Below are 26,909 nucleotides of genomic sequence, written 5' to 3' on the forward strand. Positions count from 1 at the left end.
TTAGAACTATTCTGTAGCACTCCAAAAGACAAGTCTCAATTTAAACTTCCATTTTTTATAGTCTGGATTTCAATCAGGATACGTGGAGCTAATAATTAAACTCCACAGAAATTACAGAAAGGGAACACTGGAAAAAAAAAATCAATAAAGAAACCTTTTAGAGGAATATACCTCTGGAACAAATGGTTGCAGTATTCATTCTATTAAATGGTACCTGAAGGGGGGAAGAGCTTAAGGCAGTCCTTAGCACAATGCTGCAGATGCTACAGAACAGCTCCCTAATACTTGGCAGATGCAATTTCACTGTAGGGGACTCTGCTGCTTTTTAAATGACAAAAAAAAACAGTGAGACAAAGCTCAAGTTTTACTGGAAACTGTGGCATTAACTCTCATTCAAGCACTGCACTGCAGTAACCACCAGTGATGGATGCTGAAGTTGAAACAAGATGACTCTCCTGTCCTGTGTGCCCAGCAAAGTCCCATTACATTGTCATTCAAGGATCTAACACATGGCAAGTGCTGCCTCATTTCACTCTTTTTTCATTCTAAAAATAACTCTTCAAATGATAATTTCAGGGTGGTACCTCAAAGTTGCATGAAGCTGCATGGAGCTAGGATAACTATTCACCCCATTTATCATCCCTTTGTTTCTTGCTTGACAGAGATGATAGCCTAATTTTTCCTCTGCATTAATAGAACATTCACGTCACATCAAATTCTGAAGTCATTAGTTAGTATATTCACCAAATCTACATTAATAAAGCAATAACTTGATCACTGGCTTTTAAAGTGCCAATTCAAAATAGGAAAAAAAGGAAAAAAACAGGTGCTGTTTAAACAGCATAATCATTATTCTAATTGCTACCTTAGAGTTAACACTCAGAAGGGGGACTAACTGCAAGCACTGAACTCCCACATACACTTCAGTTCAAGCAAGTGTCTCTCACTCAGTGTTTAAGGCACAAGAGTTAGTGGCATGGGAGCAAGAACTGCTCTCACTAATGCCTGCAGATCTCTCTCCTCCTGAATGGATGCTATTGATTTAGCTTCCAAATGCCCAACTATCAGACTTCCTCGCTGTGGGAGAGTTTCAGAGGAACAGGAGCTCCAGCCAGAGACAGGATCATTAAATGAACCACCTCTGAACAGACCTGCTGCTAAAAATAAAAGCACCTACCATGATTCTGTGCTCTGTGGGTCTGAATCTGTCTTGTGAGATTCAAAACCCTTTGAGATTGTAAGGTATGTCAAACTAAATCCCAAAACTTCTGAGGCAGAGAGATGGAGAGAAGTGGGGTAAAGAGACTCCATCACACACCCTGAAAGGCAAAGGATTGCAGAAAATGTCTAAATCTTGAGAGCTTAAATCACTTTTCCAGTAATCTCTCATGGGGCCTGTTGATTAAGCCTGCAACTCCTGACAGGCTCTGGACTTGAAGTAAACATTTCTCCAAGTTGTATCAGGGACACTATGGAGTGCAGGCAAAAAAAAAAAAAAAAAAAAAAAAAAAAAAAAAAAAAAAAAAAAAAAGCCTGAAGTTTTCTGGCAGTGGGGAGAGATGAAAAAAAAGCCAAAAGCCAGACAGCATGTTTCACAGCAACAGCATGGCTGTACATCCTGTTTGCTCAGTGACCAGGGACAAGACTGTTTTCACCTGCAATCCTGGCAGGTAGCATTAGTGCATTTTAAATAGGCATAACCTCCTTAAAAGGCAGTGTAGATTAATCTTCTTAAAACTTACAAATATTTGGAGTATTTAATCACTACAGAAATTAATACAGAGGATGGACCCAGATTTACTTAAAAACATCTTCAAAAGATGAGCGTTCATCTCCCAAGGAAATGGAAGAAAAGCAGCCCAAATTTTATGGATTTGTTGTTTTAAAATCTATCATGCAAAATAAATGTGCAAACAAAAAGAACAATAGTACTCAACTTTCAAGCATATTCCTCTTCACACAATTGTTTTTCCATCTGTCTTTTACATAATCCCTGTGACAGGGCGCTCATGGTGGAACATAAAATATGTGTTCACTGATGATACAACTGCACAAACAGTTGTTTGAAGTAGCTTAAGTGCCCAGGCACATCTACTCTGCCTCAAAACATAAAAGGTTTTGCTTTGCTTAAAAATACAGGTGTATTTGTAAGGAGGTAATTACTACTGCAAAACTCACTGTTCCCTAACAGAGAATATAGTGCAATTTCCTAGAGATGCTTCTTAAACCAATATAGAAAGGTTAAGTGAAAGAAAAAAAGCACAAGTAGAATATATGAAAGGGCATTGTGGCTTTGAACCTTTATACGAGAACTTAACTGAAAACTAACAAAGCAGAAACACAGAAAAAAAAGTTGAAATTACAAAGACACAATTTTGCAAAGTTTGGACATAAAAAATCCCCAAAGAATTGCAGCATAATAAAAAATTCAACAAGACTTTCTTAGATAAGGGTTTCAGGATGACCCATACAGTGACAGATCACAAGCCAGAGGCTGTAACCCTCCACTATGGAGAAAATAACTCTGGTACAAAATGGGTAGTGGCTGAGTGAGAAAGTGGGAGAAAAAAGACACCAAAGTCAAAGTTCAGTATGGAAGCAAAACCACCAGAAAGACAAAAGACACATAACTAGCCAGAGAAATAGGTGAAAGAGCTTTCAAGCATTTTAACTTTACAGTGCCTGTGAGGTAAGTAAATATTGCCTCTTTTTGCTTCATAATTGAGGCAATAAGGGTAAATGATTTATCAAAATCACATGGGAAGGCTGCACCAGAGCCAGGAGCCCAGATTTATTACCTAACCACTACACCATGCTGACTCCCACAAACGATGGAGACAAACTGCAGGGACTCAAAGAAAAAAAACAAAGACTGTGGGCTGGCAAGACTAAGCTAGAAAATGAGACTTAAAAAAAAACCAGCTAGTTGGGTTGGCACAGGTTTGCCATGACAAAATGCTTGTAACTACACACCAAACCCAGCACATAATTAGGGATGGAGCAGCTCATGCACACTAAGGAAAAGCAGCACAAGATCCTGCAGAAACAGAATTCTGGCCCCCTCACCTTTTTCCTACTGGTGGCAGAGGTAGGGGACAAACAAGAGCATCAGGAATTAGTCCCATTGCACAGTTCCATGCTTGTTGAAACGCGGGACATTTCTGACATATTTCTGTGTAGCATAAGACCCATACAGAACAGTGCATCTTGAATAAATTCCATCCATTCCTTGGCTAAGGAATGATTAAGCATTCCTAGGGCTTAACCATTTCCATACCATGAAGGCTGTCAATGGAAAGGATAAGAAAAGGTATTTGGGTTTATCTGAGGGTGTATATTATTTGGTGAAACAAAGAACCATAAAATTTAGGCCTAACAAGAAGTAACTAATGACCTATAGACGAAAGCACTACTCACTTATCTACTGAGGGAAAACCTACACATACTGACAATTGTATAACCATCTATTCCAGCTTTAAAATGTGTATTTGTTGGGAAATGGATCAATGCACTATTACTGGGGACCCAGTTTGACTAAGCCAGAAGCTAAAAATCAACAGCACCATACCACTCTGCATGTGAGATTTTTAAGAGGTGGGTGAGCATTACAGACCAGAGGAAAGCTCCTGCTGAGGCAGCACCCTTCACTTGAGCAGGCCTGTCAACACATGAAAGATCTGAACATCAAACAGCTCTAAGGTCAATTTTGGCTGTAACCTTTTAACTATTCCTTTAGCTTTAACATACATAACTGAGAGCACGGAATTGACACCTATCCTCCAAGTCTGCCAGCAAAATTGATGAAAACTAGCCTAAGTTTAGCAAAATACCCTGAAGAATTCTGTTTCTGGGACACCACTTCTAAGGAGTAATTTTACCTATTTATTTTTAATTGAAACAACATTTAACACAATGTAAAGCTGAAATGAGAAAGTATGATTGGCACAGCCTCAGAGACAGGGCAGCTCTTGCTGGTCAAGCAGGATGAAAGAGGTCATGGACCTTTTCTAGTTTATGGGTCATATCCTCAGGTCCTGTTAAAGTCAGTTGGTTTTGAAAGAGGTCTAAGTAAGGCAGGACATTTTCTGTCCTAGCTGACAAGGTATATCGGACACCTACATATTTTTTTAAGTGCAACTCACAGGCTTTCAGCAAGGTAACATTTCATTGCCTTTGATGGCCTTCTCAGGATTGGGAATCCCTGTCAGGATTCTCTCTTGCATAATCAAATTCCTTTCCCCACCACCAGCAGCCCCATGGATGCTTTCAGTATCCATCCAGGCAGATCAGGATGTTGCTGCTTTAACTAAATCAATTAGCAAGCAGCAGATGTCCAGGGCAAGGAGCTTTTCCATGGAAGTCTGGTTCCTTGAAACCAGTTGAAAGGTGAAGACAACAAAAGTTAAGGCCTCTGGCTGGGCTCTAATGCCTGCCACAGGGATGAGATGCACCACAGACAGAAATCAGATCAGGAAGGCAGAGCAGATGAAGGCAGCCCTATGTAAATTGTCAGATACAAACAGGAACCTGCAGTGCAGTCCAACTTATTGCCAGATACGTCTCTAAACAAATTAGTTTATCAAAGCTGACATCTAATTAAATCTTCCCTTTAGTGTCTGTCATTCTTCTAACAAGTCCATGCAAAAGGGGTTATAGGAAAGTTTTTGATGATATTAAACAGTAATTGCCAACTGTATTTTTTATATACTCATTCCAGCTTACTAGCTCCAAATCAAAATTTAGGCCATGCACAGGAAAATCCTATACAGAACATGTGATCAAATCAGGTTCATGTATCATAAGCAAATCTAAAATAAAATCTATGAAGATCTAGCATATATTGGGAAAAGCACTATTTAAAATTAAGGGGGAAAGGATCAAGACCTATTCTCCTGCTGAGCAATGTATGGGGGCTGAGGGAATTTGAAACCATTCTGTGTTATGCTCCACACATGCTGCTGACAGCCAAAATTCGTAAGGAAACCTATCCTAGTGCTATTTGATGACTGACAATGTCCATGTGGCAGTATTTTCATTGGAACAAAATGAACATAAAAAGGACAGTCAAGACAACTTTAAATTTCCATTGATCTGTCAGACTAAGTTAGAATCCTCATATTATCAACTGGATTTTTTTAAAAGCTGAACATGGAGCAGAAAGGAGACTTCAAACTTCACAGGACCTAAATCCATTCAAAGTAAGAAGATTTTTAACACATTATTCTTGACATCACACAATGAAGTCAGGATATAATGGTAAATTTTCACCTGTGTCATACACATCTCTATTTATCTTCTTTAAGCCTTGCTAAAATTTTTAAAAATATATTTTGGAAGGAACAGCAAATACAAGGCTGTGAAGATGAGTACTCAGAATTTCTTCAGATCAGCTGAGGGCAGGGGACTCATTTTTGCAGTGGTTTATTTTGACAGTTCAAGTCTATTCTTTCATGGAAATGATGTCCATACAAAGGTAACAAAAAAATACATACATCTGAGCAAATGGGACCTGTATAGTGTTTGTAACTGCAGAAGTGACTGCCTGACATGCACATTTTAGGGCAGCTGGAGACCTGGGTATGTGTCTCTATTGCTACTGCATCTTCAATTTGAAATCACTTACTGGTGAAAATCCACTATGAATAACCTTAATTGCATGAAGATTATCTTCTCAGTAGGCTGCCACTGTCATGTACTGTGACAGCTTTATGTTTTGTTATATTTATGGTTTCCAAACATCACTACTAAAGAATACCATGAGATTTCTCTTCATTACACAGCCAAGCCATGTTTGTGCTGTTTGTGGTGCTGGCTCCAGATGGTGTACATGTTTATGCAACCACAGCAATGTTGCACCTAACTAAACTTTTCCCAGGCTTGGGAATATTTAAGTAGTGGACAATAGAAAGTTAATTATTTAAGAAAGATTTATAGAAACCTTAAAACCCCAATGGGATCACACATGCAAAATTTAAGGTCAGGACTTCACTGATGTTTGGTAAGTCATTGCAGATCTACTCTATGTCAATGTGGCACAATTTGAACGTCATCTGTTTTCCAAAATACCACTTAAAGACACACCAAAAAAACCCACAGAATCCCTATTAGTATCAAATACTTTTTAATACAAAATACAATAGAGAATGGCTGTCCTGAAAACCCCATCTCAGGATGTAGGCAGCTCTGTGAGCAGTGGTTGAGGAACCTGTTGGTAGCAATTTCTGATTTGCTTCCCATGTTAAACTGAGAATCTTTCCCTGCCTTGCTGTTTCCATGAGATACCAAGAAAAAAACAATTCCCTTTTTCTTTGGGTTGTTTTCAAAAAGCTGAGAAGGTTGTTGGTCCCTTTTGTACTCTGGAGGGTGTCAGAAGCCACCTTGCCTGGCCACCTCATTCAGGTCAGACCAACACAGAGTGTTTAATAAGATGTGCCAGCAGACAGTCCATCTTTATTGCTGTTTCTAAGCTATTAGCACTAGGGAAATCAAAACAAAACCAGCAAGACCAAGCTCACAGCACTGCAAATGTTTTCTTCTATTTCTTCTCTCCATAGACTAACACTGGAGGTTCTCATTCCTTCAGCAAGTTGGTTTCCACATTAATGAAAGTAGCCCAGAGAAAACATAAGTAATTCCTTGCTGGATTTCCCTTCTTTTGTTTAAATCACTTTTCCTTTTTTGCTGTTTCACTTTCCTGACAATTATCTTCTCACTTTTATTACTTAACTTATTTTCTTCCCCTTACAAATGTCCCCAGTAGAAATGTGAAATGCTAGCTAGCACGGCTTGTAAAAAATGGCTTTGGCTGAGATAAAAGGATTCCTGGCCAGAAGGAATTGGGGCCTGGGAGAATGTCAGAAGATGTGAAGCTAGAGTATGTCAAATTAGGCAAATTCAGATGAAGACTCTAAGTCAGCATGTCAAAAGTTCACTGTTCACTCTGCAAAAAACAAGGAGCATAAGTTTTCCTGGCTGCTTCCTGCTTGTTATATCACCTCAAATTTAAAAAGCTATAGTCTTGGGGGAATTTTTTTCTTTTTTTAATTTCCTACTTACTACCTTAGTTACACAAGTCACATTTTAAACTGCTGTCGTTGATGGAAATAATCACAGCTCTAGATTATACACTTTTTATTTTTGCTGCTCTGATTGTAAAATTGATTAATGAGCCCCAAATTTAGAAGCTTCTATACTAACAATCTTGGGTTTTAAACAGTCTCACCTTCCTCAGCTAAAAGAGAATACATTGTTACTTCCTGACACTGAAATATTTATGTGTTCATGTGTACAGTGAAATATGTTTTAGTAGATAGAGATTTCAGGTCTAAAAGCACATCTTGTTTAAAAAGAACAGTGTAACCTCCTGTCACACAGTTAAGGTAAATATGTTGCTCTACAGACACACTGAAGGTTTAATACACACACCATCCAGAAAAACCCTTCCAATGGTTAAGCCCAAGCTCAACAGTAAGGGATGAATACTCAAAATTTGCAAAGTCCAACTAAGTTTAAGCTATTGTTCAGGAAATGCCAATCTTACTCAGGTGAGAACACTTATGCTGGCTCCAGCTGCTAACATGATGGACAGTTTACCAGCAAAAACATGTTCCTTTTTCTGTATCACTCCAAAAGCCAACAGGTATCAAAAAATATGACAAATCTTTGATGAAATAAAGGTAGCAGAGCTCAAATATATTTATCAACATATTCCACATTTCTCCTGCAGATTGACTCCTTTTACAGCTGAAAATCAAATAATCACTGTATTTACATACAGATGTAATGGTCCACACATGCAAAGTAACCTCATTAATTTTCAAACCATTCCCCTCAATGCTCAAGCAGCATCTCTTCAGGCAGAATTCTGACATCAGGGAACACAACTGCAGGAAGCTGTGAACTTTCTGTTACTTGACTGCTCAGCCATGAGCTCTGGCATCTCTCAGCATTAATAAGGAAAAAAAAGGTCCATCATGGGGAGATGGGGGTGCTCACTACAAAACTGACACCAGAAAATGAAGAGCCTTGATCAGTATTAATCATAACTAATATGATTAATATTTCAAGAACAACATCAGGCAAGAAACATTTCTCCCAGAGCAGCAAGCCTATAGAAGTCATGTAGAAAAAAAGAAAGTGTGTTTCTGACTGAAAAAACATATTGACATCTCAAGACCAAGATATACCGCAATGCAGTGTTCTCAGAAAAAAACAGGAGTCACCCTGGCAGCTTTGGAAGTCACTCATGAGGCAGCACAGATGAAACTAGAAATTCAATATCTTGTTTTGGCCATAACAGAGGGCTGAGCAAAGAAGGAGTTCTTCCTTTTTCAAGAGGGAAGCAGTTACAAGGAGAGCTGACCCTTCACCCCTACTCAAGTCTGTGAGAACAGAAATCTTTAAGCCTGGACATGATTTATTAAAAGGGCAGGATCAATTAAAAACTCATATTTCTAGCTGAAAATTTTATTACCAATAAGTCTTAAGATATTATCATTACCAAGGGTAATAAAAACTTTTTTCTACTCTGTTTTTTTATTTTCCTCCTCCTAGTTTTGTGACTATGTACAGATTCCAGTCTGGACAGGCAGCTCCAAATAGTTTATACGAGTATTGCATATTTTGGGATTATAAAAACACATCACAAACATGTGGTTTTAACACTAGAATTTTTCAGAAAGATATCAGCAAAATACCAGAAACTACTCAATCTCCTTTCTCTAGCAAATTTGAAATATATAGCCTATGTTTAAAGAGAGTAACTATACAGACAATCTAAATGCTCCCCAGTCACAGAGATTACCTACAGTATAATATACTGCATGAACACACAGCATTACTTCTCAAAGTTTTAAGAACAGCAGGTTTCTTTTTAAATATTAGCACCTTTTAAGTCTCTTTTAGGTTGTGCATTCTCCACTTGTCTCTGCCATCTACTGCTCTACTCCCAACGCAGCAAACCCCTGCTGCAAGGAGGTTCTTTAACAAATAAGTGAAAGTTTTGCTGCCACTCTTGACAGCTCAGAAGATGATGCAGGTGACATTTCAGAGGCAGTTCTCAGAAGGTAACAAGGCATTTTTTCTGCACACACTTCTAAGTGGTGTGACAAAAAGTGAAAATTCCCTCAAGAACTTGGCACACAGACCGAGTCTTACCTGAAGTGCTACCACGGAACAGGTGAATCCTGAATCTCAGGATTGTGACATCTGTATTCACACAGCCTGGCCCAAGCTGGGACCAACAGAGCAGTCACAGCTGTATCTTCATCTTTTGTCTAGCCTACACCTCTCACAGAGCAAGAGAATGAGAAAACAGCCTTTACTCATTAGTATCATCACTCAATGCAATTAATGTGAGAAACATTAACTTTAACATTAAATTTGTTATGAGCAAACCTCAGCTCCTGAGCACAGAGCACCAGCAACACTTGCTGCAGAGTGGAGCACAGAGCTGAATACAGAGACAGGCAGCTACAGCCTTCCAACATCCCACCCACCAGCACAAGTAGGCAGAAAGAAAAATACGCTTCCCATCAAACCTGAATCCTTGAGATGCTTTGGTGCAGCTCCAAAGGTGGAACATTTGCACCACCAAAACATAAAGAAAATGTTGTAACTCTCTCAAGTGCGTGTTGGGCAGAACCTCAGACCTGTGAACAGCAAAAACTTCTCCAGTGTCTCATGCACAGGCTGAGAAATGTGTCTGCTCCAAGAAAACAAGGGGCTTGAACATGTGGGTTGGCACTTTCCTGTGGTATTTTCTTACTCAGGTTCCTTCAATTTGGAAAACATTCCCTTTCAGAAGACCCTACAGTGGCTATGGTTAGAGGCCAAACATTTTTTAAAACTACACAAAGCATAGAAGAGCTTGATGAAGACCAAATATGTGCAAATAGGTGGCAATAATGTAGAAGCTGAGAGTAGTTGCAGCATTTTACTGATTTATAGTAATTTAACCTTCTTTTTTTTTTTTTTTTTGTGCCTTATTCTCAGTCCTAAAAACAAAACAAAAATCTACTTGAGTCAGGACAGAGGTCAGCAATCACCATTTCAACTCAAAATATCTCCATTTAAATGCAAATACTAGCCTTTCTTCCTGACCTTTAAATGTTCATTTCACAGAAATGGAATAGAAAGTGTAAATTTTGTGTCTTCGTATCTCTAAGCAGCTCCTGTGTCATTTAGTTGCAGTTTTTGACACATAAATCCTTCTTATTAAATATATTCCTTCTGATTAAATATGTCATTGTATCAGCATGCTCTAGCTCCTCAGAGACAAAACCCCAGCAATTTTGAATGATGTTTCATTTCACAGAGTACATAGATTAAACTGGAGATTATCATTGCTCCTTACTCTTTATTATTTGAGATAAACCGAAGTTTATGTGATACCAAATGCTGCAATATTCTTTCAGAGGCTTGCTCATAACAAATTTGAACAGTACTGATACCCACAGCAGAGGCTTGCAGGCTCTCCTTAAGCACGTTCATCCAACTCAAAGCCTCCCTTGTGTACCTACAGCCATGTCTGATCCTTACATTTCCTGGCAATTAGCAGATGATTTATGCATGGAAACAACAAAATAAACCAATTAATATTTATTTTCACACAAGAAGACCAAAGAGATTCCTCCCTGCTCCTAGGAAGAGCCATCCTGTGTTTCTCCTCCAGGTACTCTGCACCTCCATAGCAAGGCAGGGAAGATCAAGTTCATTGAAAGAATGATTTTCTGCCTGTTTAAAAAGCTTGACACTGCCATTTAAAAGAGCAATATTTTGTAAAATGTCAGATTTTCAGCTGAAGGGCACAAAAGTACCGATTCCGGGGTCAAATATAGTCACATCACCATCACTCCAGATCAAAGGTCAGCTATTAACTGCACCATCATTCCACATGTCATGGGCTCCCCTCCCTGTTTCACCAAGAAAACCACATGTTAAGAGGTGTAGCTGTCCTTGCAGGGAGGCAAGTAGGATTCCCTGTGCCTGCACATGCAGAAACATTTCTGTTGTTGCTGTTTTCACCAATTCAGTCATTAGTTTCTTAAATTAGAGCCCATCCCCTTCCATATATTTTATTTCACAATTCAAATCAGGACAGACTCAGTTTTAAAGTCAATGAATTACATATGCAAATCACATTCATGCTCTGGCAAACATGACTCTAACTTTGATTAAAAAACATAATTATGCTTTATTACTCCTTTTACTGGGGGATGGGGAGAAAAGTTTTAAAGACTGATTTTTCATGATGGCATTTTCCCTCTGACTATCAATCTGGCTAATGGCAGTAGCAAGCCTAAGGAATTGTCAGTCTCATCTCTCAAATCAAAAGGTGATGAAGAAAACCCAAGTGTAAAAATCGGTGTTTTGTACAGATCATCACAGTCATTTCTTGAAAACATTTCGGAATGAAATGCATTCCCTGTTTATATTCTTTAACATTGTACAAAGAGTTTCTCTGATCCTGCATTTCAGAGTTTAGATGCTAAACAAATTAACTCCTTAACACATACTATGGACTTGAGGAAGATTTATGCTTGCAAAGGACAGAGCATCACATCAGATGATTACTAACCAGAGCAGCTAGAGAATCACAGCACAGCCAATTCAATTTTCAGTGACGCCTCTTTAAGCTCTAACGAACCATGGGGCCCTAATGAGAGGTTTCACTGAATCCTGGCCAATCAAGCAGAAATTTTATGGAGAAAAGGTAAAAGCTAAGAAGCAAAACCACTCAATAACTATATTTTACAGCAATGCATTCAACCATGGCTTAACAGTTACTCTTGAAATCTGTAAGAAACTAATCATGATAGAATTGTAACTTTGCAGTGCAGGATTGCCTTTCTTCTTCCCACTTTTTGCTTCCCCCACCAAAAGTGGGAGACAATGAGCTGTAAGGGGAGAAGAAATAAATGTTGAGAAACAGTGAATCATGACACCTTGGTTTTACCCAGCAGTATCTCAGGCTGCCCTCAAGAGCTTGAACCACTTTGAGTTATTTGGCCCCTAAAGTTCTAGTAATAATTCCAGTGCAGTCCACAACTATGGGTTACTGACAGGAAGGGTTTCTGTCTTTCCACTTAACAGTGCCAGAAGATGCAATCCTGACCTTTCTAAAGTCAACAGCAAAACTTCCACTCAGTTCTCACTCGTGGAGTTTTATACAGACATCTTCCAACCTCTAAAATGCTTTCTTAAAGAGAAATTAAAGTGTGGCAAGTGAGTGCTGTCAGCTGGCAAACTGTGCAAAATGAAAACTTTCATCAGAGGGATGGGTAGTCTTTCATAATGCAAAGGACAAAACTTGGTTACCTGCTAAGTGTTTGTCTTACAAAACATTCTTGGGCTCAAGCAGGCTGCACTATAAGATATGTTCCCACAGAAAGCAGCAGAATCTGCTGAGGAAACATGAGCCTTAGCAACAGATTTAACTTTTCTTACAGAGCACATCAGAGGAAAAAGAAAGGAAGAAAAGTAATCAATACCTCTGAATGCTTTTTTGTTGAAAGGGAAGAATTTGGATTATGATGACCAACAAAAGTTCTCCTTAGAAGAGTTCAAATTGGGATGGAGGAATAGCTCTTCATGAATTTCAGCCATAGAAGCTTTTTCTTCAGATGATGATAAGAACAGTAAAGAAAAAGAAATCTTTTCTTCCTGGTTTTAAGAATTACAGTAAAGATTATTGTGTCCCAGATCTCACCTTCCCTTCCTCCTGAAGGAGCAGAAGTGGGACACAGCTCTTCAAGCTGAAGAGCAAATGAATGGATTTGGGGCCTTATTCTTTAAAGGCTCCTAGAAAAACCCGGTGTTTTGGGGGAAAATAACTTCTCCAAACACTTAACTGAGGTTTCATGGGCACACTGGCACAGGAGAATTTCTGAGGAGAGAAAAAAATAACTAATCTAGTTTGCTAGGCACTGGAATAAAGGAAGTCAGAGTGGTTACTGAAATCATGCATTTCAACTCTATGTCAGGTTCAGGAGGATGAACCTGCTTTCCATTCTTCATATGTAAAATGGAAATTATATCAACAGAGTAAAATCATGGAATAATATCAGTGAATAAAAATATAACACTATCAAGGAACTTCTGATCCTCTAAGTTCAACCTCTCACACCAGGATGGTAGATCCTTTCTGGATATAAGCATACCCCTTCAGTCTTAAGTCACCTTTCACTCTGAAGCTACAGTATCTGTTTATAACAGAGATTGTCATATTGCTGTGATGCTTCTAAACCACATCACCTCATAGTTTAAACTGTGCATTAAAAGATTCTGGTGCTTCCAATTCTGGGCTAACTAAAGACAAATGTGTGAACCAGGGGACCAAAACTCTGCTCTGTTTCTGCTGCTTTTATACAAGGAGCTAATGAAAATCTAACAAAAAAAAAAAAAGTTTCATAAAGATCCTGAAATTTAGTTGTATCAATGCATTTTAACAGAAAAATCTAACTAAACCATCTATATTTATTTGGAATCATTACAATGAAGTCACAAATCAAAAGCTGCTATATTATCTTTTGTGTCAGAAAGACATCTACCAGATCCTTCAATCCTTCCCTTTCCAATGCCAGGTTTAAAGTTCCCCAATTTTTACTTTAATTTCTAGGACTTTTGTTAGGAAGAAAAAACAAAAGGGATGGTTTTAAAAAGTCAATGCTTTTTTCTCAAAAGTTTGGTTGTTTGGTGGACACCAGAGTCCACATACCCTGAAGAAAAGACAGAATTTAACAACACTTCAGTCCAGTACAGTCTAAAGGATGGACATCAAAAGAGAATTTTTCACTGCTATACCTTCATCACCCTGACCTGAGCTCATAATTACCTTCATGTCAGTGAATCAATTCAGCTGTGCTGCTAGAATGCATAAGTACTGACCTTTGATAAATGTGAAACCAGATGGCTTTGTTGGATCACTGGAAATTTGGCACGTATCACACACCACAAAAACTATGCTGGTCTGTCAGCAACTCTTTTAGCTCTCCCCTTTTTTATAGAGCAGAGATCTGGATCAACACAGAACATATGCTACACTCAAAAGTCAGGGATGGCTGTTCCAGTTTGCTCTTCAGGCACGTTTAAGAAGGAAAGTAGCAAGGTAGCACTTTCTTATCCCTTCACAAACCACTCCAGCTCTCAAATGCAACAGAAGTTGGGTTTAAAATTCTGGAAGGAATAAAAATGTCTTAAATTATCAGCACATACAATCAAATAACTCAGTAAAAGGAGAATATTTGCAAGCTGCATTAATCAGGGTAATGAGGACAGCATGGTAGACTTCGCAGTCTAGGAATTGCCAGACAAGATCATGATTCAACTTCTTCAGTATCATTTCACCAACTGTGGCCAATACCAAATGTTTCCAGGAAAGATATAAGAAATCCAGATGGACACAGTTAAAGGATAAAATTATGCTTAAAGATAAACGTCTTCTCCACTTTGTGAACCTAATCCAACTTCATCTTTTGCCCTGAAGCAGGGTTATTTAAATTACTTCCAAAACCCAGTTTTTCTTATTTAGATCCAGTTTCACATAGCAAAAAAGGCTTATATGACTGCTCTGGCCATGACAGCTTCCCTTCTTCCACCACCAGAATGTGACTTTTGAACCTTTTGGCCAGCTTCATCAAAACTGAAATGAAAGGGCATGAAAGTGTTGGAGACAATTAAACTCCCAGAGTATCATGAACACGGGCTGACAGACCTAAAGAAACACCCACATTCCTGATCTGCTGAGGGAGAGACAGACCATTGCCTGCAGCTACAGATCCCTTTGGCAGCACTTGGACAATCCATCACATCACACCTACAGCCCCATCACCAAATCACACCTCACCCAAGCCAAAGCCTTTTGACCCAGCAGGGCTGAGAGTCTCCTGGGCAGTCCAGGGCAGGAGAAAGAAAAGGAGCTGCTGTTAATTCACTGGGGATGTTCAGGTGACAAAGGACACATCCCCAGAGGAAATCCAGGTTCATTCATTTGACTGAACACAAGTAACTTGAGAGGCTTTTCCCTTCATGTCTAAGTACTGACCCACAAAGGTCTAATCCCAGCACCTCACCTTCCACCTTTTGCTTTTGCTTCTTTTAAAGACATGACTTAATATTCTAGAGCTGCAAGTAATCAAACATTACACACTTTTAATGTCAGCTGTTGATTTCCTTTAAATTCCATTAAACTTCTCCCATTTTCTTCATGCACCACAAACAAACCAAGTTCTCCCCACTGTGCCATTGTATTTAGCAATTATTTGATATTTTCTATGCCTTTCTCTACAGGGAAAACAATTTTTTTCTGTAAAAAAAGACTAATTCTCTCTGTGCTCCTAAATTATTTTTACCTCTTAAATATGGATTATTTTATGTTCTGTGACAGGTTTTCTCTTAGAAAACATGCATAGAAATATCTGAAGTGCAAACACTCAACTAATAGTCTTACATTCTCTGCTGCACACTCACAGTTCATGCCTTAGACAAAATAACATTTGGTTCAGTTTTATAGCTGCAATCATACATTGGTCAAGAGCCCATGATAACAAACAATGATTTCTTAAATTAAATCTGAGATTCAATGTGTTTACATAGAAAGACACTATACTAAGAAAACACACCTGTATGGGAAAAGGAATTTAGAGATGTCATGAAGGTGTCTGAAATTCTGATATTAATTTCATCTGCATTCCCTTGTAGGTGCTACAATGACAGACATAATACTGTAATATAATACCAGGAATATATACTATCTGTTTAACAAGCATAATAAAAATATTTACTACAAATTGGACTGAACTTTTAGAGATGCTGTAGTCAATGCAAAAGTGTTTTATAATAGAGGATATACACACAAAGTTTGCACAGCAACAGGAAGCAAGAAAAAGCAATTTAAAAAGTATAATCAGAGGTGAACAATACCACAGTATTTTACTGTCACAGATTCTACTGAATAAAATTGCTAATAACATGCCCACAGGGAGAAAAGTATCTGCAACAGAAGGAAATAGTCCACCCATATTAGAATACAAGCTGAACTTTTTATATAACCCTCATCATGTGCATGTCAAGGCATGGGGATCAGCTTCCCATAGCACCTGGAAATACACACCACCCTGACACACCCAAACACAGCACTGAAATTAAAATCCATCACACCCAGGAAGGGCTACTGCACCTCCCAACAATAAAACAAAGGACTAATGAACATGTCCTGGGAAAAAATGACTTTTGAAAGCCTTCCTTCAGCTTTGACATTAGTTTATCCTTAAAAGGCTAAATAACGAGCATTGATGCCTTAATTTGTTCATTCAAACATTAGAGACTTCCAGATCTATTAATTTGATGCTCTATTTAAAGTCTATTTAATTGCTAAACTTGACTACATTAAATTCGAATTTTAAGTGATTAATTTAAAACAATTTTGTCCTGGAACAGCAATTGGTATTTAAGCTTTTCATCTGCTGTCAATGTTTAAATTAGTTGTATATAAGTGCTCAAACCTGAAAGGGTAATAAATCAATTAGAATCCATTTGTTAGCCATATCATGAGCATATGTCACAAATATAACCTGGTGGTCCCAGGGCAGTATTTTAATATTTTAAGAGGGAAAAGGAGTGGCTACAAAGCAGAATGTGGTGGAAGCACATCAACTCAACTAGTCAGTGATGATTAGTGACATAAATCACCTAGTGACCATGGCCTATGAGTCTGTGCACAAGACTCAACAAGCTCTGCTTTATTATCCCACTTGATATTTTCTATCAGTGGACATATTTACTTGAAGCAGAGAGTGATGTTCCTGCAGCTTCTAGTCAGGCAAGGAAGCAAAGTTAGTAATTTTAGTGTGTCCAGGAGTAAGGTCTGGCAGGTTTTGTTCTGTTCCTGAAGTTCTGGTGACAGAGTTTGTGATGGCTCAGTGACTGAGCAAGTGTCTGCAATCGGCTCCACTGTGGGGCTCTTTGCAATGGAAATCTGATGTCAAATGAATTAAAACACAAACAAGCAAAAAACAAGCAAACAAAAAAACCCAAAAACAAACAAACAAAAAAAAAAAAAGACAAAAACAAAAATAACCAAATCCACCAACCAAACAAACAAAAAATATAGAAAAAAAGAAAAAGAAAACCAAAGACTGATAAAAAAAATAAGTTCACACAGCAAATTTGAAGAAACCAAATGAACACTGCTAGTATCCCCAAAATTCATCTCAGTCAATTTGATCTGTTTCTGCCAGGAAAAAATTGTGAGAACCATCTGCCAAAGCAGCCTTAAACCCCTCTTGTGTCTGACATTTCTACAGGAAGTTTGATTAGCAATATTAAAGGAAAACAAATGTTGTCCTGTAGTAAGAAAACAGTATAGACAAAAACCAACTGAGGTTGGAATGAGTGACACCATCAGATTTGGAGTGGTTGGTCTGAACAGGCTCCTTCTAGGCAGTGATATGGAACTACCAAAGGTAACAAAAGCAGCGAGTGGAATGGAAAATCTGATTTTCTCTAATCAAATTTTGTGCATACAGGTACGTGCAATCTAATTCCAGGCTGCCAGATTAAGTTATTAACCCAATTATGTTCATTTTATCACCTTGTAAAAATGAGCCATCACTTTATTTAAATTTGTTCAACTGTTAAAGGCTAAGAGAGTAATATATTCCAATGTCAATACAGTGCCAAAATGCATTTCATATAGAAAGCATCTATTTATATGAATCTTAATCAGTCTAGACATGTGCAGAAGCATTTCTCAGAGCAGACCCAGAGGCACAGCAGACAGTAAATTGAGTGGGCATAGAGAAGACTTACATTAGTGAACTGAAAACTCATTTCTTAGGCACATTCATAATAGGGAAATTATTGTCCCATTCCCTACAGACTTTCCATTATCCCATTACAGGGAAGCCAGAACTTCTATCTGTGCTTCCACGCCCATGCACATATTGCATATCAAGAGAAGTTAATTTGGCCAAGGGCCATAAATTCATTGTGAAAGGCAAATGAAGATCCTCTCAGTCTGGTCACCAAGGCATGACATCCTAAACCCCAAGAAGGACAGAGCTCAGAAGCCTTGCTGAATACAGCAGGTTCCACCTAGGTGGTAAAGACCAGCTGTGCTCTAACAATGTGCCTGTCCCAAAATTACCAGAGTAAATATATACATGTATCCTCAGGGCCCAATTGCCAATTTTCAAACTGTTAAACACAAGCAAATTGAGAAGGGAAATGCATGGTTCTGCAGCTCAGTGGCACTAATTTCTTCCAAATTGTGTCTTGCAAAACCAGCCTGAACAGTAATTGTTCTAATTGTACCATGTTATATTGAGCATTAGTGCAAAAGCCATGACCATTGGAAGGAAGAAGGGATACCAAGAAAAAGGAAAAATGTTTGTTTTTTTTTTAATCAGACAGCTAAAGAACTTCCCTTATCAGCCATATTCACCAGGGCTCTTTAGCCCACGCTTAAGTGCTTTGGTAAACTTGAGCCATGGCATCTTATCCATCATTACCACAATTTAAAAATAAAAAAAAACTTTAGAAATACATACTTTAAATTTTGTAAAAAGAGTTTATCTATGAAACAACACACCATCTCCTTGTCAGAGGCAATCTGTTATGAACAGAGAAGTATCTATCACAGGATGAGGAAGACAGCTATGAGAACTGCTGAGGTCTGTTTTAATTAATTGTAGGCAGGCATTCCCTTTTCTCAGTGTGTTTTTACCCTTTACCATTTTGCCTGCTATTCCTCTCAAATAAGCCATCATCAGCTGTAACAAGATTTCATGAAACCCACTCTTTTTATATCTAGTTGCCTGTTATCTATTCTTACAAACCCAGCCAGACCGAGTCACCAACAGGTGGCTGAGGTTCACACTTCAGAGAGGAATTCTGAGCTGGTTGTGAAGTTTGTATCAACACTGTCCAAACACAGCAGGCAGGAGAGGGAAGCAGGATCTCAGTCAGGAAGAGGCTCACACGTGGCACTGACCTCTGCTATCACTGCTGGCTAATGTGCACTTTATTAAGGCAGGTTCTTGTGTGAGCTATTCAATGTCAGCTAGAAAGGACAGCTTATCCTGTAAGGGAGGTTTTGATGCATCTCTACCAGCTCTCAGAACTAGCTGGTCCCACAGGAGCTTTGCTATCCCAAAAGATAAACCATAATTGCATTAAGAGGGACGCCTGCCTCTCTCACAACCAACACATTAAGGCAAACGTAAAGCAAATTACATTAGGGCAAGATGCAAAGCACAACATGCACAATGCAAAAGAGATGGAAATAACCCCAGTGTGTTGCCCTTTGAAACATGAGCTGACCATATAAGCAGCAGCACTGCATTAAGAGAAAAAGGATGCTTGCTGTGCTAATGATGTACCTCTCTCCTAAGAGCAGCACAGGTAAAGCTCACCCTGGAGAACAGAGCTGGCTGCTCCCTGGGTGGAACATAAACCACAAGAACACATCAAAGGCATTACCTTGGAGTGGTAAAAATAGACAAATAAAAACAAAGAAAATGCAGCTCCACACACCCCTCCAGCAATCATGTAATTCTCTGTGTTTATATGAACACATGGACACCACCCTCTTCTCTTAACAGAGAACCACTTTCCCTCAAACCCCACAGAGGGCTCCAAGAACTCAGCACGTAGCCCTAACCTACACACAGAACCCATTAAGCATTTTAAAAAAAGCCCCACTCTCTTTCATTAACTAACATTAAATATTTTAAAATGTCAACTCTAACAATTATTACTTTAAAAAGGATTATAGTAACTTCAGTGGCCTAGAGAAGTGATGAAGTAGCAGTTGTTCACCACCTCTCCATGTGCAAGAACTACAGTCACATTTAACAGTCTGAAAGGAGGCTGAAGAAAACCCCACACAGGAACAAGATTCTTTAATAAGCTTGCAATAAAAGAATAAATAAAGTGACAGAATACTCAAATGTGAAGCATTATGAGAGTTCAAAAGCAACAATAAACATTCAGGAAACTAAAATCTAGTACATTTATTTTAAGGAAAATAACACTACTGTTGGCTGAGGATCTCTCTGTTACAAATATGTGGAAAATGGACTAATAATCTGTGATTTGGAAATATTCTCATTGGCACCTGACATGACACTAGCTAAACACATCCTCAATCTGATTCACTGCAGCCAGCAACATTTCTTCTTTCACTACTGTTATAATTTGTAGATGGCTGTGGGGGATCCCAACCTTTAAACTTCACTTCCAAACCCATAACGGGAAGTTTTTTTGACATAAAGGGCTACAGACTTCTCAAAAGCTGCTTGCTTGTACCTGTCAGCTTTTCAGGCTCCTCCAAATTTAAAAGTTGGAGTTTTTAAGCAGTCTTCCAACAGACTGGATGTCCTCTGTCAAACCACATAAAAATCAACTCAATTTTGTGGATTTTCAGTTTTATTCATTTAAGCAGTCAAAATACACTTTTTTTCCCTCGTATACACACTGCAATTACTCATTTGAATGCACTTCTGTTTTATCAGAAGGCATAATATAAAGATCTCTTTAAGGCCAGCACCCCATATAATCTGATTTGCCTCCATCACACAGTTTGCTTAAAGCATTTTGCCTGGGAACAGTCAGTAATAAAAAGCACTTCAATCGATCTCATCCTTGAGCTGTGCCATAATTTTCAATTCAGGGTGTCAGCACCACGCACAGAAAGGCAAGCTGGAGTCTGTTATAAAAATATCAAGCATATCAAGAAAAAATGGTGAGAGAACTTGAGAGATCAGTGTTCCCTTCTTCAATCAGTTTGAATTTCAATATGAACCCAACTTGAACAGATTAATATATTAATTTATAACATATCTTCATTAAACCACCAGAAAAATTGTTAAAAGTACCCTTTCCAAATGCACAAATCCAACTGACTTTCAACAAAATTCATATTCCAACCTCAAAGAGAAGTTGTGAATGGGTGGGAATTTAACACCCACCTTTTAACTCCAAGATAAGTCTCTCCAAATGTTTTCCTCTCCTCTTAGCTGCTCCAGTGTGGATCTGAACTATTTTACCAAGAGAGTTACTTAGATTTCAGACCACCACAAACAATTTTATCTTGTAGAATCTTGGATGTGTCAAATAACATTTACCTTTCACTGTTTTCTGCCAAACTTGGATTTTCCCACAGGGTGGAAACTATACCTGTATGTAGGTGAGAGTTGGAGAGATGCATCCTTCTCTTATTTAAAAATTGCTTTAATAAGTGAAACAAGGAGATAAGGGCACTCCTGTGAACTCCTAAAAACACCATGCATGTGACCTAACTGTAAGTTTGCCAAACCTTTCTGACATTATAAAGCACTAAGCACAGAGGCAGTGTGCTCATCTATGATCATCAGTTCCTGTGGGCTGCTGCAGAGTAACACTGCACAATAGCAGATTTACCCTCCTTTATCAGAGGAGAGGGACTGAACTGACCAGATCCACCTGTGCTACTTCCAGAGCATTCCCATGCTACCTAACAGCAACATTTGGAAAACATAAGATGAAATGTGTGAGGAAACTCAAAGAAGATTGAAAAATCCCTTTTGGCAGAGCAGGGAGACACACAGCATTCCTTGATCCTGAAAAAAGTAAAAGATAATGGCTTCACTGATGTCTGTTCAAAATAATGGAGCTCAATGAGAAAGTCTAAAAATAAAAGTGCAAAAATAAATGAAAGGTAAACAACAAAGTAATGAAGACAGAGTAGAATGAGAGAAGGGCAAGTTTGCTATAGTCCCTTCTCCTTGCCAGCTCTACAAGACCTCTCAGAGGGTATAAAGTCACATCAGCAGATGCAGGAAAATCCAAGATAGGTTGCTTATTTTTCTATATTGACCTAAATTCACTCAGAGACCATCCAATATTTTAAACAAACATTCTTCCAAAGCAGATAGTAAGAAAAAACAAAAAATTGAAGTACTGTGTACCTCTGTGGAAGAAAGACTTGACTCAAAAAATTATGATGAAGAAAGATTTACTTCTATGCTCTTTAAATGTTAAACTTAAAAAGGTTTTTTAATCAGGCCAGTATTTTACTCAAATTTATGAAAATCCACATTTTGTTTCTTTCTTTTCCTGAGGTGAGAGCCCTTGCAATCAATTTAAAATATATTTAAAATCAACTTGCAGACCATGATATTTGTATTATGGTATCAAAATACCTGTCAAACCCCTTAACAGAACATCACAGTTAAATCCATGGAAAGAGTTTGATTAAAAAATTAATTTTTTAAGGAACACTTGACAGCCTGTGGAGAGCCAACCCAACCAGCAGACTAACTCTTGCAGATCTGCTAAAGTGCCATTAGCTACATGAAAGTGGATTATTCATTACTAAGTTGTTTGCTCTCCTCCCCTCTCTTTTCCATAGTCAATATGTCGTATTTCACTCCAGAAGTAATTTTCTTTTCCTCTAATTCTTCCTATGTCTCTAATAATTAATTAATTTTGCTTGCACTGCAACAGCCTCAAAATCATGGTTTGAGTTTGTCAGCAGCAGAACTCTGCCAAAGGCAATGTGCCATGCCATAACCTCAATTACAACTTAGATGGGAGAAGGCTCCACTTACTTGCTGCAGGAGCCACTCTTTTGTCTTAAACAAAATTCTCTATGGGTTATTGGGTCTCAAAGATGTACAGCAAAAACACACAGCAAATAATATGAAAAAAAAATCATTTCAGAGACAAGATGAAAGGTCCATTTCAGCAAACACAGATTAGAGAAGTACATCACTATTAGTAGTTATCCTGTCACATGCTTTCACAACTACAAAATACTGCATCCACAAAATATTTGTGATGGGGCTATGAAAGCAAAACACTCTGATCTACCTCACTGACTGAAATTCCCAGCAGCTGCCTCAGCACAGGCTCTTGCACTCCCCACTCCTCCCTCTTGTTAGCCAAAGGAAGGTTGTCTTTGGTGGCTAGACACAAATACCGTTGAAAGACTTCATGCATGTTGTTCTTTCATTTATGCATCAATCCAAAAGGTCAGCCCCTTTCTGTGGAAGGGAAGGCAAGTGACTGGAGACTTGTGGCCACTGTAATTGAAGTAGGTGGAATTAGCTGAGCAGCCTTCAGAGAAAGGCCTAAAAATCATTTATTGCCCCGACCTCTGGAGTAGAGCAAAAAATTACGGGTTCCCTGAAGTCTTTTTAGAGATCTGACATTCCAAGAGAAGTTCAAAGTCTTTCCACCATGTGAAAAATCAGATAGAAGACTTTGAAATGTGAATGAAGAAATGCTTTGTCCAATTAACCTCCAACCTTAAAAGAAGACAAAGTCTGCTGGCTTAGGATCACAGAAGCCAAAATAAGTGAGAAAGGATCTTTTACAGGGGAATGGAGAAAATGTTTAAAATCTTGTAAATAGTCAGGAATGAATTGGCATGAATACCATCTATGAAATCAGCAATGTAAAAATATTAAATTAATTCTTCTTCCCTTGCAATGAATAACAGTGAATTAATCATTTTATCTTACTGAACAATATTTATTCACCTGGAAAGACAGAAAACTATTTTATTAGTGAAGTTTCTGTAACTTCTATTGGACATGCATAGCAAGAGATAACTCATGGATATGAGTGAATATGGCAGAAGCACCTCAAGTCTTGTTTTCCCTTCTACAAATAAAGTTGGTAAAAACAACATGATCTTATTCACAAGCTGTATGCAGTTTTCTGTTAAAAGAAGCATTATAAATCAAAACACTAAAAGGACAAGGATTCACTTAATTCACAAAACAAAAACAGCAGCAATGAGAATAAGAAAGCCATTGAGAGAATTTGCAAGGGCTTTAAAATATGCAAAATTGTTTAACTGGACTCGTGACAATTTTTGGATTAGTGCCATGAAATAAGAAACCATATGATGAGGGTCAAACTGAAGGCAAGGTTTTCAACAACAGTTTGAGTTTTGCAAATTCAGTCTTCCCTCTTAATTCTAATTGAGAACAGTCTAATGCTTTTCCCCAAAGTGTCTTCTGTTCTTAAGTTTAACATGTATGGCATGTACCTTAAGCAGCATATTCACAGTGCAGGAATAAGATGGTCAAGACACTTGTAATTTTAAGAACTGGAGTGTTTAATATATGGAAAGTAAAAAGAAATAGTGTAATTTGGAAAGAAACTAAAAAAACCCCTGATAGATTACAAACACAAGAGCAGAATTTTGCCAGATGTTTTCCACAGCAGGGTGACTCTGATAACTAATACATCTTACTGGAATGAAGAGGAAAAAATAAATGGAAAAGTGAATTACTGTATGACCCAAAATAACTGAAGCCAAAGGTGAAATGGATAGAGCCATCTCAGATAACATTCAACACGAGAGCAGTTCTTCTTCCCTTGTTTGATCAAAACCTGGTTCTCTTGTGAATCAGTGCAATCAAGCAACAGCAATAACTGGCACTGCCAACAATCTCACCCTGCCTTCAGAATCCCACCATCCTGGGACTGCCAACAAATGTGCACAGCTGGCCAGAACACACAGTGCCTTGGGTATAACCTGCTCTGGCTTTGTCACCTCTCAATCAGCCTCCTCGTGCCCCAGGAACCCTTATGGGCATACACAGAAAGGATTTTTAACCAGGATTAGCAGAAGCATGCTTGGACCTCATTCAACTCTGAATATAGGTTAGGGAACAATGTCAGCAGTGACGGCTCTGACCCAGTTTAGGCTCAAAAAACTCAAAGGACATGCTACTCTTTCAGAGTCTTCTTGGAACTTATGCTTTAGATAAACTCTCTACATATACATATGCGCAGTTTTAATTAATGCTTTATCATCTGCTTTTGCATATGCATTCTAATCTGAAGTCACAATCAGTTAATTTACCTCAGTTCTAAGCCAGTTGTAAAATAATATGGAGACAAATGCAGAAAATGTAGTCTGCAAGCTGAACTGAGACTATCAAGACACTTTATTTTTAGCACATATTTCAAAAATGTCTTTAAAAGTGCTACTTTAGACCACTTCATGCATCAATTCAACTTTGCACATACACACTAAATTTCTCTCATATGGCTAATAATTCAGTTCACATTGACTTGTCCCAAACCCAATCCAAATTACATAAGTACCCAAGCCTAAAACATAAGAAACAATTAAAAAAATAATCATCAGCATATAATGTCTTTACATTTTCAGTCTGGACTCTCCTCTTACTCTTTTTGGCTTTTGGAACCTCTGTTATCCTCCCTGATAGCTGTTACATGGATAGTGGGTATCTAGACAGATACAAAATGTAAGCTGGATGTCAAAAAGCAAATCTAAACTTTCTTGGTAGGATCCTCTCCAATTTTCTGATATAATGTCACCTCCCTGTCAGGGAGTGACTTTTTTATACCACGTATCATGGACTACCTTTATGTTTTATATTTGTTTCTACATTTCCAGAAACTCTAAATGTCAAAACTGAGGTTATAAGAAGCATTATTAATTAATAAAAGAATTATGACAAATGAAGCAGCTTCACCACAATCCTGAATAGAAATCCTACAAAGAACATACTCATGTTCTGTTTAAGGAACAATGTGTGTATCTTGAAGAAAGTCACACCTTGTTTTTAATGCTTTCCACTATTTTGGGGGCGTTTTTAAACACTGCAAAGCTATTTAGTTGGTCAGTATATCAGTGACATGATCCTAATCTGAAATTTTCCTTTTATCTTTCCTCAGTGCTGTACCTTCCCTATAGCCAAGTCCCAGAGAGAGTGAGTGCTCCTCTCCTGGAGTACAGGAAGGGATAAGAACAGAGAGTACAAAGAGAAAGTCAGGCAATTAAGCAATACAATCTCTGTGACCTTTACTCATCTAGGAGGAATTTGACCCGATGCTACCAAAGTGGCCATATAATGGAGCGTGGCTCTCCACTGGCAGCTTGAGCAAGTTCAGCTTTGTTGGCCTCTGTATTTGCATCTAATCTCTTGATTTAGTCACAGAACACTGAGGTCACCTATTTAGAAACCACCTACAGAAAAAAGGCAGCAAGTGTTATGTTTCCCTGGTTCCTGCAGAACATTTCCAAGATAATGGCAAGCGGAGACTATTCCTTCCATTAACACTTTGACCCTTGCAGTTAATGGCCTTTTGGTTCACAGAGATACAACAAACAGCTCCCTCTGAGACCCTAAGCCATAGGTAACCTCAGGAAGTTTGGGCTCTGCAGGTACTTGGAAAATGTCCAGGACACACCTGACTGCCAAGACAGGGGTTCACAAGTTGGCCCATTGGTTCCATCACCTCATGCAACAAATGATTCCAGGAGAAAGGGACATGCTGAAACATCTTAGTTTTGTACATTAGAAAGCACAGAGTCAGGTCAGCAAAGCTTTCAAGGAAAACAGCCTCCTTCAAACCAGTGGTTTGTTGGGGGTTGAGTGTGTTTCTGTTACTGTGTCAATTGAAAGAATTTTTCCCATTATCATGCCAATGGAGCTGGCCGGGCTACACCCAGGGTCCCTGATAGGTCCAGACAAAAGGGGGTGGGTGGGGACGGCCCCCGGAGGGGCCTCTGAGGCTTCCGGGAGGGCACTCGCGTTTCCGGCGAGCTGGGAGGAGGACGCCTGGGACCTTCAGCCCACGTGGCCGAGCACAGGAGAGCCAGACCCTCTGCGATCACCTGCCCTGCATCTGCCCCGTTCCAGCCTCCTGCCTCTGCGGACACAGCTGATCACCCCGACACACACGGTGAGCGAGGAGCCGCTGCCCTCGGTGAGGGTGAGCCCGTTCCCGCCCGAGACCGGCGTGGCCGCTACTGCCCCTCCCCCCTCCCTCCTGCCTTCGTTCCCGTCTGCCCTCTGGCAGATCCGGGCTCTGGACTAAGCACAGAGACAGCGTGCTTGCATCTAAAGGGACTGACACCGAGTTACCTATTTCGTTCTGTT

At 38.8% G+C, this 26,909-nt stretch overlaps 1 protein-coding gene across 4 annotated transcripts in view; it reads right to left on the reverse strand.

The window, feature by feature from the left end:
• The window catches only part of MACROD2 (mono-ADP ribosylhydrolase 2), a 432,938-nt gene that overhangs the window by 95,516 nt on the left and 310,513 nt on the right, over positions 1–26,909 (reverse strand). The window contains exon 6 of one of the 4 annotated variants that reach the window (XM_079332083.1): positions 20,661–20,707. The exons of the other annotated variants lie outside the window; for them this stretch is intronic. Coding sequence (XP_079188209.1) covers positions 20,676–20,707 — 32 coding nt within the window. The 3' untranslated portion in view covers positions 20,661–20,675. Of the gene's footprint in view, positions 1–20,660; positions 20,708–26,909 lie in introns of those variants that run through there. 4 annotated transcript variants of the gene reach the window in all.

This window comes from Erithacus rubecula (assembly GCF_903797595.1).
Source record: "Erithacus rubecula genome assembly, chromosome: 2".
Classification (NCBI taxonomy): Eukaryota; Metazoa; Chordata; class Aves; order Passeriformes; family Muscicapidae; genus Erithacus; species Erithacus rubecula.